General features: G+C 42.1%; 1 protein-coding gene across 2 annotated transcripts in view; it reads left to right on the top strand.

Annotated features, from left to right (window-relative positions):
• Positions 1-42: 42 nt before the first annotated feature.
• Positions 43-16041, top strand: part of rnls (renalase, FAD-dependent amine oxidase) — a 46069-nt gene continuing 30070 nt past the window's right edge. Inside the window, exons 1-4 of one of the 2 annotated variants that reach the window (XM_071391656.1) lie at positions 43-486; positions 1799-1904; positions 2178-2323; positions 3700-3858. In XM_071391656.1, the coding sequence (XP_071247757.1) occupies positions 372-486; positions 1799-1904; positions 2178-2323; positions 3700-3858 (526 nt within the window). In that variant the 5' untranslated portion in view covers positions 43-371. Of the gene's footprint in view, positions 487-1798; positions 1905-2177; positions 2324-3696; positions 3859-16041 lie in introns of both variants that reach the window. The other variant, XM_071391655.1, reaches the window with a different exon arrangement.

Here is a 16041-nt window from a genome sequence, read left to right as displayed (position 1 = left end):
AAACGTTAGTTTTCGTTGCGTTTGGCATGTGTTCGGAGTAATGATACCACATCCTGCTGGTTTTATTGCCGATTGGGTGAAAGGCTTGTATCAACCACAATGGGTGATTAGTAGCCTAATTAGTCAGTCATATAGATGTAACAATAACGGTTTCAGTGCGATTTTGTAATGGAAACTAAGTGGTTTGTTTATTTTGCTACAATAAACTGTTTCTCCATGCATACAACCAAGGGAACATTTTGGTCGGCCAACAGCCATTCATGTTTACAATTATAGGATAGAGGTTAAATCTGCAGCGTTACCAAACACGCCCAAAGAAGCTTGGTGCGGTCAAACATTGTCAAAGAAAATAGTTTATATTTCAGGTGATAATGTCTCGAGTTCTTATAGTTGGTGCAGGTTTGACAGGCAGTTTATGCGCTTGTCTTCTGCGAAGAGAAATGCCAAACAAAGTTATTGTTGTCTGGGATAAATCGCGAGGAGCAGGTAAGTTTGTGTCAGTTGCCGACAAAGTTCTTACATTTTGACTTATTTAGATACAATGTTTCCGAAGCAGAAGCGTAGCATACCGCTACACGAGGCAATAATGAGTGTCACAATGTTGCAATGCACAGAATGTACATTACGTTGGCCAGATGCAAGTTGCCATACAAAATTATATAATTACAATGTCGGCTGCGTGCTTATTCTATAGAGAACAGTAAAAATGAGAGGGTCAAATTCATTGGCGTAGCGCAAAAAGTACATTATTTTATTTAGGAATGTAGTGAAGTAAAAATACTAAAGTAATGTACAGATACCAAAAAGAAGACCTTAAGGGTTAGCCATCAGTGACGGCGTTGACAAGCCACTGATGGAGTTTAAAACATATTTTTGTCTCTAAAAATAAAATGTCAAAATCAACAATGTGCAGAGGTACGAGGTATTTAACGTAGATATGTACATGAACGCAGGGTAAAGTGACTAGGCATCAGGATAGATGATAAGAGTAAAATAAAGAACAGAGTAGCAGCAGCAAATTATGTGTGTGTGTGTGCATATGTAGTAAATGTGTGTGGGATTGTCAATGTAGTGTTTTGCGTGAGTGTGTGTGTGTGTATATGGTTTGTATACAGTCTAGTGAATGCAGATAGTTTGGGTACCATTGTAGGCCGTCATTGTAAATAAGAATTTGTTATTAACTGATAAGCACTAGTTAAATAAAATACAAATAAAACCATTAATTTACTATTTAGCAATCTGATGGCTTGGGGCTTAAAGCTGTATCAGAGAATGTTGGTTTTTAGAAATATATATAATATTTGACCCTAATGTATAGGTTACATAACCCTAAACGACAGGTAGCGTAGCGATTAGAGAGGCTAGTCAGCAACCGGGGGGTTGCCATTGCCTGCCGTTGTTTCTTTTGAGCAAGGCACTTAACCCCCCCGCAACAACAGCTCCCTGGGCATCCAGTGTGGCAGCCCCCCCGCACCTGTCACCTGTGTGTTTGTGTGTGTGTGTGTGTGTGTCGGAGGCTTTGGGTTAAAAGCAGAAGTCAAATTTCAGTTGGACCTTGTGTACAATTGACCAATAAAGTGATCTATCTATGTTTGCTGCTGTCGACCTTCCTGTGACAGTCATAGGCCCACATGCAGATGTTTTGTTTGAGTTGACGTGAATGTTGTCAACAAAACTCATGAAATCTCATCAGTAAACAATTATAATTTGTCTATTTTTCCAGTCAGTCTATTGATATGTAATTTGAGCAAATATAATTTCAATGTTTTTGTTTATACATAATGTTTCTGTGTTGCAGGAGGAAGGATGTCCACCAGCAGAAGTCCGTCTGATGCCTCCTGTATAGTTGATCTTGGTGCACAGTACATTACTGCCACGACATACTATGCCAAAATGCATCAAAAGTACTGTATTCCACGATCAATGCATATCATGTCCCAAACTTCTAAAAATCTGTTGTTGTAGGGTCTACCTATTACCCACAGCACCATAACGATTATGGCAGTATGTTACTAGCATAATCAGTAAAAAAAAAAAAATATTGGCCAATGATACTTGTTAGGGGATGCAACAAATGTGTCCATCCATTGGTGTATGTTTTTTTTTTTTTTTTTACTTTGAGCAAGTTATTCTTTGTGTTCCAAGATGGTTCTCATCTTCATCCCATTGTGTTTCAGCTTCTATGAAGAGCTGCTGGCCCATGGTGTTCTGAAGCCCCTGGTTTCCTCTGTGGAAGGGGAGGTGATGAAGGACGGAGGCCATAAAAACTATGTCAGTCCAACAGGAGTGTCCGCCATCGTCAAACATTTCCTTAAGCAGTCAGGTAGCCCTGTCTCCTACCTTTTTACCTTTTATTTGAGGAGCACATGTTATGTCAGTCTCAAATATCTTCGACAAGGACCTTGTTGGAGAAATGATTTACTCGCGTCGTTTTCTGTTGAGTATTTCACAGATGTTTTCCTTCTGTTCTTAATTAAACACATTTTTTGCAAGAAGCTCATGTCCTGAGGTTCATGTCCTCCCACTCATCCAGCTTTCATTTATTTGTCCAAGTTCCTAGAGGGCGAGGAGTGAATAAGGCCAGATTTCATAGGGTGATTTATATTGTCTAAACCTTACTGAGTCCAGATAATGAAGGCCTAGCCCAACTAGATATCAAGCAGGGACATTGCAGGATGTTGCTTTGACTTCAAAACTAGGGCTGTAAAGATGAATCCATTAATCAAACTGATTGATCAACTAATGCTTTAGTTGACGACAAGTTCTGAAAAAAGATGAATCAGATAATCCAAAATATTGCCTTTAACTTGGTCAGTAATGATTAGGTCATTAACCCGGCTTCACCCCTACTGAAGTGTCTATTTCAGTAAATCAAGGTGAATGTCATACAAATCAAAAAAGTGATAACAAATAATGTTATTGAAATTCAAAGATGGCAGAGTGTCACGCTAGGTCAAAGCCATGGAATGTTATAAGAGTTCGTGGGTCACAAGTTGTTAGCAGGCCAAACAAAGTAGGTCTATCTACAGTATTACCCACTCCAGGCCTTTTTAGAATGAGTTATGAATGATGAATAGAGGCCTGATATACTACCTCCACATCTGATTAATCAGTAGAGTAATCAACTAATAGGACATAACCTAATGGTACACTATTAGCAGATCAAATAACAACCCTCAAGCAACAACTGTTATTTTATCTCTGGTCTCCACAAAAAAAAGGTTGAGGGTTCTATCTATATATTTTTTTCTGGACCTCTATGACGCTCCTAACCTTGTTCTTGATCTTTAAAGAGAAAAATTGTTTCTTTATACTGTAGTCTAATTCTGGAATGTACAACTCGGCATCCTCAGGGAGAGGAGTTGTGCATCTTTTCTCTAATTCACAATCTCTTCCTGCATTTTTCTCCTCGTTATCTGTAATTTGGGAACGGAATGAAGTGAGGTAGCATGCCTTTCTAGAACTCTCTTGACACCACCATGTGCGCCAGAGAGTGTATGTAACCATATCCAAGATGTATGTATTATTAACCACAAAGTTTTAATCATTTCCCCAGTGGTGCACAATCAAACAGTCTTCTCTATATTTGACATCCTCTCTGGATTTCTTCCTAACCGACTCTTTCTTTCCTTTTCTTCCTCCATCTGTCCCTGTCTTTCACTGCAACAATGCCAACTCTGTGTCTCTGCACCCAAGCAGGGGCAGAGGTGTTCTTTGACCACCACGTTACCCACATCTACCAGAAGGGCGCCATCTGGGAGGTGTGTCGGAAGGGCGGGGCCCCGGAGCAGTTTGACGCCGTGGTCCTCACTATGCCAGTACCGCAGATCCTACAGCTGCAAGGAGACGTGGGCTCCTGTGAGTACTGATCTACCTACCATCACCGAAACACACATACTGTATGCATGGTTTATCATGATACTTCTACCAGAGTTACACAGCTTCAGATTTGAGGGTCAATGTATGCTGCTCCTATTTCATCCTATCTTTTTATCAATTAGGAGCCATGGGGGGGAAAAACATCCGAGGTCAAATCAAATTTTATTTGTCACATACACATGGTTAGCAGATGTTAATGCGAGTGTAGCGAAATGCTTGTGCTTCTAGTTCCGACAATGCAGTAATATCCAACGAGTAACCTAACAATTTCACAACAACTACCTTATACACACAAGTGTAAAGGAATGAATAAGAATATGTACATAAAAAAATATATGAGTGATGGTATAGAACGGCGTAGGCAAGATGCAGAGGATGGTATAGAGTACAGTATATACATATGAGATGAGTAATGTAGGGTATGTAAACATTATATAAAGTGGCATTGTTTAAAGTGGCTAGTCATACATTTATTACATCCAATTTTTAATTATTAAAGTGGCTAGAGATTTGAGTCAGTATGTTGGCAGCAGCCACTCAATGTTCGTGATGGCTGTTTAACAGTCTGATGGCCTTAAGATAGAAGCTGTTTTTCAGTCTCGGTCCCTGCTTTGATGCACCTGTACTGACCTCGCCTTCTGGATGATAGCGGGGTGAACAGGCAGTGGCTCAGGTGGTTGTTGTCCTTGATGATCTTTTTGGCCTTCCTGTGATATCGGGTGGTGTAGGTGACCTGGAGGGCAGGTAGTTTGCCCCCGGTGATGTGTTGTGCAGACCTCACTACCCTCTGGAGAGCCTTACGGTTATGGGCGGAGCAGTTGCCGTACCAGGCGGTGATACAGCCCGACAGGACGCTCTCAATTGTGCATCTGTAAAAGTTTGAGTGTTTTTGGTGACAAGCCGAATTTCTTCAGCCTCCTGAGGTTGAAGAGGCGCTGCTGCGCCTTCTTCACCACGCTGTCTGTGTGGGTGGACCATTTCAGTTTGTACGTGATGTGTACGCCGAGGAACTTAACTTTCGACCCTCTCCCCTACTGTCCCGTCGATGTGGATAGGGGGGTGCTCCCTCTGCTGTTTCCTGAAGTCCACGATCATCTCCTTTGTTTTGTTGAGTGTGAGGTTATTTTTCTGACACCACACTCCGAGGGCCCTCACCTCCTCCCTGTAGGCCGTCTCATCGTTGTTGGTAATCAAGCATACCACTGTAGTGTCGTCTGCAAACTTGATGATTGAGTTGGAGGCGTGCATGGCCACGCAGTCATGGGTGAAAAGGGAGTACAGGAGAGGGCTGAGAACGCACCCTTGTGGGGCCCCAGTGTTGAGGATCAGCGGGGTGGAGATGTTGTTACCTACCCTCACCACCTGGGGGCGGCCCGTCAGGAAGTCCAGGACCCAGTTGCACAGGGCGGGGTCGAGACCCAAGGTCTCGAGCTTGATGAAGAGTTTGGAGGGTACTATGGTGTTAAATGCTGAACTGTAGTCGATGAACAGCGTTCTCACATAGGTTTTCCTCTTGTCCAGATGGGTTAGGGCAGTGTGATTGCGATTGTGTCGTCTGTGGACCTGTTGGGGCGGTAAGCAAATTGGAGTGGGTCTAGGGTGTCAGGTAGGGTGGAGGTGATATGGTCCTTGACTAGTCTCTCAAAGCACTTCATGATTACTGAAGTGAGTGCTACGGGGCGATAGTCATTTAGCTCAGTTACTTTCGCTTTCTTGGGAACAGGAACAGTGGTGGCCCTCTTGAAGCATGTGGGGACAGCAGACTGGGATAAGGATTGATTGAATATGTCTGTAAACACACCAGCCAGCTGGTCTGCGCATGCTCTGAGGACGCGGCTGGGGATGCCGTCTGGGCCTGCAGTGAAGGAGAGCCCGCAGGTTTTGGTAGCGGGCTGTGTCAGTGGCACTAGTGTCCTCAAAGCGAGCAAAGAATTTGTTTAGTCTGTCTGGGAGCAAGACATCCTGGTCAGCGACGTGGCTGGTTTTCCTTTTATAGTCCGTGATTGACTGTAGACCCTGCAACATACCTCTCGTGTTTGAGCCGTTGAATTGTGACTCTACTTTGTCTCTATACTGACGCTTAGCTTGTTTGATTGCCTTGCGGAGGGAATAACTACACTGTTTGTATTTGGTCATGTTTCCGGTCACCTTGCCCTGATTTAAAAGCAGTGGTTCGCGCTTTCAGTTTTGTGCGAATGCTGCCATCAATCCACGGTATCTGGTTTGGGAATGTTTTAATAGACGCTGTGGGTACGACATCGCCGATGCACTTGCTAATATACCCGCTCACCGAATCAGCGTGACAAAGTCAGGTAACCACGAATAGACCTACAGGTATGATTGAAGAATGAAGCAGGTGTTAAACATGGGCTTTGCTACACAGAAAGCAGCAGTTGACTACTCCATTGTTGACACTTTAATCAACTCAGTAGGCCTATATAAATATCTGAAATACTATCATTAGCTTTTATAACCTTCAAAATGTTTTCTTTTATCATATTTTGGACCAGATTGAGGCTCTCTCCACTTCCTATTGTTCCTGCATTGAGGATTCAACATCTTTATCGAATGTTTTCATAATTTATCTGCAGATAACTGCCAAAAAGTAGTAGTAGCCTACCAGTATGCAAATTAGGGAGCCGAATGAACCCATCACTAGGCTACACTAGCAATTCACTTTAGCGGTCACTGGCAAGTCTCGACATGGGCTTCGAATCCTAGGAAAATACACACTTAACCCACCAGACATGCCACCAGGGGTCTTTTCATAGTTGATATAGCAACACCTCACGGCGCAACGCCTCTCCCCTATTTGACCTAGATAGTTTGTATACATGTATTGATATGTAGGCTACGTGTGCCTTTTTTAAATTGATGTAGTTCTGTCCTTCATATGTTCTTGTCTATTAATGTTCTCTATTATGTAATGTTTCATGTTTTACAAACAGCTAATGGGGATCCTAATAAAATACCATTGTCCCGATGCGATATACAAAGCTTTAGGAACACCTGCTCTTTCCATGAACATGACTATTCAGGTAAAGCTATTATCCCTTATTGATTTAACTTGTTAAATCCACTTCAATCAGTGTAAATTAAGGGGAGTAGACAAGTTAAAGAAAGCTTTTTAATCCTTGAGACATGGATTGTGTATGTGTGCCATTCAGATGGTAAATGGGCAAGACAAAACATTTAAGTGCCTTTGAACGGGGTATGGTAGTAGGTACCAGGTGCACCGGTTTGTGTCAAGAACTGCAAAGCTGCTGGGTTTTTCACGCTCAAAGGTTTCCCATGTGTATCAAGAATGATCCACCACCCTAAGGATATCCAGCCAACTTGACACAACCGTGGGAGGCATTGGATAGGTACCAGGTGCACCGGTTTGTGTCAAGAACTGCAAAGCTGCTGGGTTTTTCACGCTCAAAGGTTTCCCATGTGTATCAAGAATGATCCACCACCCTAAGGATATCCAGCCAACTTGACACAACCGTGGGAGGCATTGGAGTCAACATGGGCCAGCATCCCTTTTGGAATGCTTTCGACACCTTGTAGAGTCCATGCCCAATAAATTATCGAGGCTGTTCTGAGGGCAAAAGGGGGAGCAACTCAATATTGGGAAGGTGTTTCTAATGTTTCGTACACTAAGTGTAACTACATTGTATGATTTATGAATAGCAAAGGGATATAGGATATCTACTTTATTCAGTCAGTTCGACACCTTTTATGAACTAGTCAACACTTGCTATTCTGTCATCAATAGCCCATGCTCCCAACTCCATGTCTGGCTAGATGCATATAGTTCATATGAAACACGCGGAAGAAAATAAATTAATGTGCAACAAAACAATAATTAAGTGGATTTCAACTTCTCATTAAATTCACTCACAGGAGACGATGAAGAAGCATCATGTTTTCCCTCCTCTGTGAAAAGAAATTAAACTGCAGCCAACCACATCGCACAAAAATAACACTGGTACCGAGAGGCTGGATAGACAGCAGACTGACAAACCAGCAGTGTTTCTCTGTCATTGCTTGCTTTGTGACTGACATGCGCCTTTCCTATCAATTGATCGCTAGAAGATGCATGTTGTTCATTCTAGAGCGAGAAGGCTATACAAACATTTCTGACTAGCGAATTGAAACTTTTCAATGAAAATAATCCTAGTTACCTTATGAAGTGGAAAAAGTAGCCGGCTGACATTAAGTCTGTTGTCGTCTGTTTAGTCGACGGCCGTAGCTTAGGGAAAGCACTGCGCATTGAATCTGTTCTGGCGGCTCATGGTGACCCAACGCCCATTTAAGACACTTTATTTAGGTGTTTCCTTTATTTGGGCAAGTTACCTGTATGTAACAAGCTGCTTCTACGTAATTTGTTTTCATGAATAAGCGCCCCATCGTTCCTCTGACTTGGAAAAATTGGGTGCTCCTCACTCCAATGCATATATGTATGAAGGTGTCACTCTGGCCTCTCATTATAGACAGACAGCTGACTGGCTGGTCGGTGGGTGACTATAATAATATTAATAATAACAATTTGGTGGGTACTCATATTTGTCCTATTTCACACATGTAAAAGTGTGTATTATATGCATGTGTGAATTGGAAATGTGGTTTTTGCATATCCCACCTCCCCCTGAGACACACTCGGAGAGTGGGGTCACGGCCACACCAGTAGACAGACAGACAGACACAGAGCCTGTCCTTAGCTGCCAACCGCTGACCGGATCCCTCCAGTTGCTTGTTAAATTGGTCTCCAGGTGTCTCTCTGGCTGCGAGGGGCTCACATTCATCCACAAATTGGTATTCTCCGAGTAAGATTTCTAAACCCTAACGCGGCGTAGTGTAGAGTCCTACAGGACAAATATGGAAATGAGAGAGGAAGGCATAGTCCTCCAGGGTGCCTAGAGTTTCATGGAAATGCTGAATAATGCAGAGCGCGAGCAGAAGTCGCTGCTTTCAAAAAAATGGTTGCATTCCAAATTAGCCGCTGGCCGGAACAAGGGAACCAGACGAGTGAAAAGGGTGGAGGAATCGGTGCCTATTGCTATTAGGTTGAAGAGATGGTCTGAGATGCTGAATTCTGAATGACTCGTGTGGCATCACACACAGAAGGTTGAGGATGGTCGAAGTATGGAGTTAGAGCAGGAGTTGGTGAAGCATTATCTTCTGGAAGTGTGCTGCACTGAGTGACAGCTGAGAGGTACACGTGAAAGGAACCATAGTCTGACTGAAGTAGTGGTGTCCCCTAAGTTACTATACACCGTATGACTGGGACTGGTGCATACAGGAAATGTCAGTCCATGTCAAGATTCACTGAAATCTCAGTGGGGAATAGTTTTCTTTCAATTAAGACAGAGCCTCTGAAAGTATTGCACACTGAATTACCTGTCCCTAAAATATTCACAGCGTTGTCTGGAGGAAATGTTTGACTCTTTCTCTCAGTTGGGGATGGGCATGATGAGCTGCTAGAGTTCACTTAATAGAAGCATGTAAGTCAGCCCAGTTTGACTGCTTTCATTCAAAGCCATAGAAAATGACTTCAAAGCCCCCTTGACTTAGAAATGGATTTGTGGATTCGTTTGAGAAATGTGCTCTGTGCCTTTTGGAGAAACTCTATCCATACAAATGGCCCTGCTTTACAGAAACAGACTGGAGTCATTTGGGAGCGTTCTTCAGAGGCCCGTCTCCTTTGTTGTTTAATTTATACACACAACTTCTGACACTTGGATATTTTTGTTCTCGTTATAGTATTTCGGTCAAATTAAATCTGGTCCAACCGAACCATCCGTCTCCATATAGAGTGTGTCTAACTCATCATGGATTGATTGTAAGTACGTATTCATGGGGTGTGTTTTTAAGTAACAGCAAATGTTCTAGAATGTGTAGATCATTCTAGATCCAACAATCAACCTCTTGGAAAGGAAAAGTTTGTTTGGTACTGTACGAATATACTCAGGCCTTGCAATAGACAGCGTCCTGTTCAGGGGGTGTACTTTTACAGCCTTCAGGCTCATACAAGCCAAAGCTGAATATACAGTATATTGATATAACATTTCTGGAGGACCACCACACATTGGTTTGTGTTTATATATTAGATACATATTATATAATATACAGTACATACACTTCCTAAATGTCGGTGGTAGGACTGGCTTTATTGTCAGATTCATTCATTATGAGGCATATTGTGTAAAAAGGTCCTGAATTATTTGAAGACGTCATTGATAGTGATGCAGTGTGAGGAACTGGACAGAGGGGGGCAGTAACAGGTGAGCTGGGGCCAGTCCCTGCCCCATGAGGATGCAATCTGGAAGTAATTTTAAACAGAATCAAGCTCCAAAATAACCCTTGCTTCACACTTCCTTCTCGGTCCTGGTTGCTCAAAATTCTGAAAATATGAGACGCAGAGAAATGTGTTGTCGTTATGTTGAAAAGAGAAATGTGTTGTCGTTATGTTGAAAAGAGAAATGTAGAATAGAAAAAGCCCACGGATAATTTGCAGGAATCAACTCTGACTTTTACACCAAGCCTATAGTAGATCATGCTCAAGCCACACTTCTTAGGAACAGATCGAAGTTGACGGGTTGGAGGGCTGGTCCAACTCAAGGTGTCATAAAAAAATGCACCCTCTACCCCAACGTTAAAAATATTTTCACATGACCCTCCCCTTGTACTGTAAAATAAACTGTAGAATTAACTCAAAATAATGTTTACGACCACAAATAACAATAACTGTAGTGACTTTGTGTTTATAAACGGTTCACCGACAACCACGAATGAGCTCCCTCTCCCTGCCTGTTTCATTACACTACAATCAGAGCCAGCTGCAGACAATCATCAACTAGAGGGCAATCTGAGTTTCAACATTTTGATGCCATATTTAGAATTATATAAAATATATGCAACACATTTTCCACTAAGGTTTCTGTGCCAATGCACCACACAACCAATAAACAAAGACTTAGGACACTTCAATATCATAGTTTGCGACAAACAGAAAATACATTCCTCCCTCCCTTGTAGGCCTACCCAGTATCGAAGGCTTGGCTTGACAGTCTCTGAATGTCATTAAACTTTCTGGCGTTTTGTAACAGATGTCTCTTTCAGTTCATCAATTGGCCGCTGCACAGTTAAGATTTATTGATTTGTTAGTTAAAAAACATACATATACACAATTTTTTATTTTTTAAGTGACCGGTATTGCACAATAAAGTCGGGGACTTATTTCCATTGTGGTCCCGATTTTTTTTTTTTTTTTTTTTTTATGTATTATTATTTGATTTTTTAAATTAAAAATATATACACTTTTTTTTTACATGGAGATGAAAAAATGCTCAACCTCCAGATGAGTATGAGGGGGGAGTTTAAGTACAATTCTTACTCGCTTGTTTTGCTAGTAGCTTATTCTTTAGATGTTTCAAATGAAATAGTATTTGTCACATGCGCCGAATACAACGGGTGTAGACCTTACTGTGAAATGCTTACTTACAAGCTCTTAACCAACAATGCAGTTCTAGAAATAGTTAAGAAAATATTTACAAAATAAACTAAAGTAAAAAAAAAAAAAGAGTAACAATAACGAGGCTCTATACAGGGGGTTGGTACCGAGTCAGTGTGTGGGTGTACAGGTTAGTTGAGGTAATGTGTACATGTAGGTAGGGGTAAAGTGACTATGCATGGACAAGACCATGGTGCTTGCCTACGGAGCTGTGAGGGGAACGGCACCTCAGTACCTCCAGGCTCTGATCAGGCCCTACACCCAAACAAGGGCACTGCGTTCATCCACCTCTGGCCTGCTCGCCTCCCTACCACTGAGGAAGTACAGTTCCCGCTCAGCCCAGTCAAAACTGTTCGCTGCTCTGGCCCCCCAATGGTGGAACAAACTCCCTCACGACGCCAGGACAGCGGAGTCAATCACCACCTTCCGGAGACACCTGAAACCCCACCTCTTTAAGGAATACCTAGGATAGGATAAAGTAATCCTTCTCACCCCCCCCCCCCCCCCCCCTTAAAAGATTTAGATGCACTATTGTAAAGTGGCTGTTCCACTGGATGTCATAAGGTGAATGCACCAATTTGTAAGTCGCTCTGGATAAGAGCGTCTGCTAAACGACTTAAATGTAAATGTATAATGAACAGCGAGTAGCAGCAGTATAAAAACAATGTAAATAGTCTGGGTGGCCAGTTGATTAACTGTTCAGCAGTCATTTTGTATTTGCTGCTGATCTGTCCCTACTATAAATTAATAATTCACATACATTATTTGCTTTGCAAAACTAAATTTATAAAAAAAATATACAAATTGTGTGTGTGTATGTATGTATGTATGTATGTGTATATATATATATATATATATATATATATATATATATATATATATATATATATACACACACGGTCTAACCGTTCACAGAATAGTGGGTCATATAATCATCTTTCTTTTGATCTCACCAAACAATGTGGATTTATCTGTTCTCTGCAGACCCTTTTTGAAATTAACAAGGTTTTTGGCAAACCCCCCCCCCCCCCCAGAACCACCTTGTCTGAGCCTCCGCAGTGATCAATGTTTTTTTAAGCATCTGAAAGTTCTAGCTCTTTGTAATGCAGTTAGTCTTGACTCTTTTTTTTGTTAAGTGTGGTTAACATACAAATGATAGTTGAGATATGGGTCTATTCTTAAGGTTTCAATATGGCATGGCTCTATTTGCAAAAAGTGGTACTGTATCCCTCATAGTATTACTTGCTTTGAACAAACTGAAGTTAGGAGTATTGTGAAGACTTGTCTGCATCTGTTCCTCAAACTGTTTACTGACAGTCTGTATAGATCTAGTGTGCACACACACGAGTACATATGCATAGTTGTTTTATTAGATTGAAGATGATTGGACTGTTTATGTGCATGTTATTCAGATTCTCTCGGTCTTATTGCCTTAGTTACTTTAGAGCTACAATTTAGAACTGCAACCAACAGAAATCAAACCCTTGGTTTCAAACAACCACATATCCATGCTGTCAAATGTACAGTGGGCAAGTACTCACCATATAGTTCATGTTGTCTCGTCCGAAATGTTTGGATTTTATGGTTGGTATCCAGCAGAATACTCGGGCACAGCGTCTGAGGCGTTGCATGGCTTGTCAAGGCCCTCACAGCGCAGGGAAATAGGACCATGTAACGTTTGCAAAAGATGAATGAACTCAGGGAGCACTGGCGGGCCATGGCACGCCTGATATAAATCTCTGCGGTCTCCTGGCTTATTTGTTTCCCATAATATATCGCAGAGGATTTTGGGTCAGCGGTTTGACAGGGTTCCTGGAGCACTAGTTTTAGGGGCAGAGGTGTCCTTTCATCCAGGGTGGCTTGCCAACCTCTGTGCCAGAGCCCTAATGCATTCTACCCCAGCCAATTGCTTTACGGACAATTATTTTCTTTTAGTTCAGGGAAGTGAATTCCCTGTCTTAATGTTGGGAGCTTTTGCAGAATGTCTCCTCTTTTCCCCCTTTACTCTGGCAATATATCTGATTTCATTGACAACGTAAGCCAACTGCCAGAAATTAACAACAGAGGCAGCAATGTTTGGTTTTGCAAGAGCTGGCAGAGTTCTCTGAATGACATAAGATTTTTGAATGGTTTCTGAGGGCCAGTGTGTCTTCTGCAGTATTCACAGGGACACCTGTTGGTGCGGTGTGTTCCCTACAGCCAGCCGCAACCCACACACGCACGCCCAGTACTCACATTGGAAACCGTCCATGAAACATTATACAACCCTTCTCTTGCCCACACTTTCCTCGAATTCATCTGAATCTAGGCCAGAAGTGGAGCACTATTGGTATATTTTACATCAGAGGTTGTAATTGCTAACAGGTGGTTAACCCAGTCCTGGAACAATGCAGAAGGGCTGAGTAAGGCCATTTTTAAAATTAGAATGTCATATAAACTCACTTCCACTTTGGCACATACTGTTATAGCATCAGGGGAACTGTTTCTGTTCTTGTGGGTAAAGGAAGAATGGGACAAAAGCGGAAGTTTGTTCACTTTCTGCTTATAAAAACATTACTTACCCATTGAAAAGAATGGTGTTTTTTTATGGAAATAATGATTTTGTATAGTATGTACAGTGTAATGGTTTTCCCTGTCCTCTAAATAGGTTGAGGCAGGGGTGCAACATTCACTGGGGAAGGGGGGACACTTCTAAAACCAAAGTTGCGCCCCTGGGTAGAGGTTTACTGATTTACAATATATTACATGTATTGCCTTCTTAGTGAAAGGCAGTCTTACTGTCTGAACTAATGTAGATATCTTCCATGTTATCTGTGGATCTGAGTGTGATCGCTTTCGTAGTCAAAGCTTACGTGTTACACTTTTTAGAGGTGAAAGTCAAATGCAATTTTATTGGTCTCGTACACATTTTTTTGCGAAATGTTTGTTTCTAGCGCCAACAGTGCAGTAATACCTAACTATACAAAACAATACACACAAATCCCCAAAATTGAAAGAAAGAAATTAAGAAATGTGAGCGAGCAATGCCAGAATATAAATATATTTATATATGATGGTGTGTTTAGACATTATGGACAGTATATGAATATAAAATGTGTGTACAGTAGATTTATAGGATGAGCCTTGACTAGAATACATGATATACATATGAAGTGGGTAAACAGTATGTAAATATTAAATTGTTACTTTTTGTTATTAAAGCTTTATTTATCCAGGTTAGTCTCATTTGAGAATCTCTTTTTCAAGAGAGACCAGGTCCAACCAAGACAGCAGCTGGGGGGAACAATGTTTGAGACAAATATCAGACGTTCTGTAACAACTGACAGACATCGACACACCATAACAATTTGGGGACAGACTAATACAGTGCATTTGGAAAGTATTCACACCCCTTGACTTTTTCCACATTTTGTTACGCTACTGCCTTATTCTAAAATTGATTCCATTGTTTTTTCCCCTCATCAATCTACACCTGACACATTTATTTAAAATTAAAAAACGCAAATATGACATTTACATATGACATTTAAATATGACATTTACACAGTATTCAGACCCTTTACTCAGTACTTTGTTGAAGCACATTTGGCAGCTATTACAGCCTCACGTCTTCTTAGGTCTGACGCTACAAGCTTGGCACACCTGTATTTGGGGAGTTTCTCCCATTCTCCTGTGCAGATCCTCTCAGGCTCTGTCAGGTTGGATGGGGTGCGTCGTTGCACAGCTATTTCCAGGTCTCTCCAGAGATGTTCGATCGGGTTGAAGTCCGGGCTCTGGCTGGGCCACTCAAGAACATTCAGAGACTTGTCCCGAAACCATTACTGTTGTCTTGGCTGTGTGCTCAGGGTCGTTGTCCTGTTGGAAGGTGAACCTTCGCCCCAGTCTGAGGTCCTGAGCGCTCTGGAGCAGGTTTTCATCAAGGATCTCTCTGTACTTTACCCCTTTTCATTTTTCACTTGATCCTGACTAGTCTACCAGTCCCTGCCGCTGAAAAACATCTACACAGCATGATGCTGCCTCCACCATGATTCACCATAGGGATGGTGCCAGGTTTCCTCCAGATGTGAAGCTTGGCATTCAGGCTTTGTTTCATCAGACCAGATAATCTTGTTTCTCATGGTCAGTCCTTTAGGTGCCTTTTGGCAAACTCCAAGCGGGCTGTCATGTGCCTTTTACTGAGGAATGGCATCCGTCTGGCCACTCTACCATAAAGGCCTGATTGGTGGAGTGCTGCAGAGATGGTTGTCTTTCTGTAAGGTTCTCCCATCTCCACAGAGGAACTCTGAAGCTCTGTTAGAGTGATCATCGGGTTCTTGGTCACCTCCCTGGTCAAGGCCCTTCTCCGATTGCTCAATTTGGCCGGGCACCCAGCTCTAGGACGAGTCTTGGTGGTTCCAAACTTCATTTAAGAATGATGCAGGCCACTGTGGTGTTCGGGACCTTCAATGCTGCAGACATTTTTTGGTACCCTTCCACAGATCTGTGCCTCGACACAATCCTGTCTCGGAGCTCTACGGACAAGTCATTCGACCTCATGGCTTGGTTTTTGCTCTGACATTCACTGTCAACTGTGGGACCTTGTATAGACAGGTGTGTGCCTTTCCAAATCATGTCAATTGAATTTACCACAGGTGGACTCAAATCAAATTGTATTAGTCACATGC

This window comes from Salvelinus alpinus, chromosome 3 (genome assembly GCF_045679555.1).
Source record: "Salvelinus alpinus chromosome 3, SLU_Salpinus.1, whole genome shotgun sequence".
Lineage (NCBI taxonomy): Eukaryota > Metazoa > Chordata > Actinopteri > Salmoniformes > Salmonidae > Salvelinus > Salvelinus alpinus.
The sequence above is the reverse complement of the archived record's forward strand: the minus strand, read 5'-3'. Positions and strand labels throughout refer to the sequence as shown.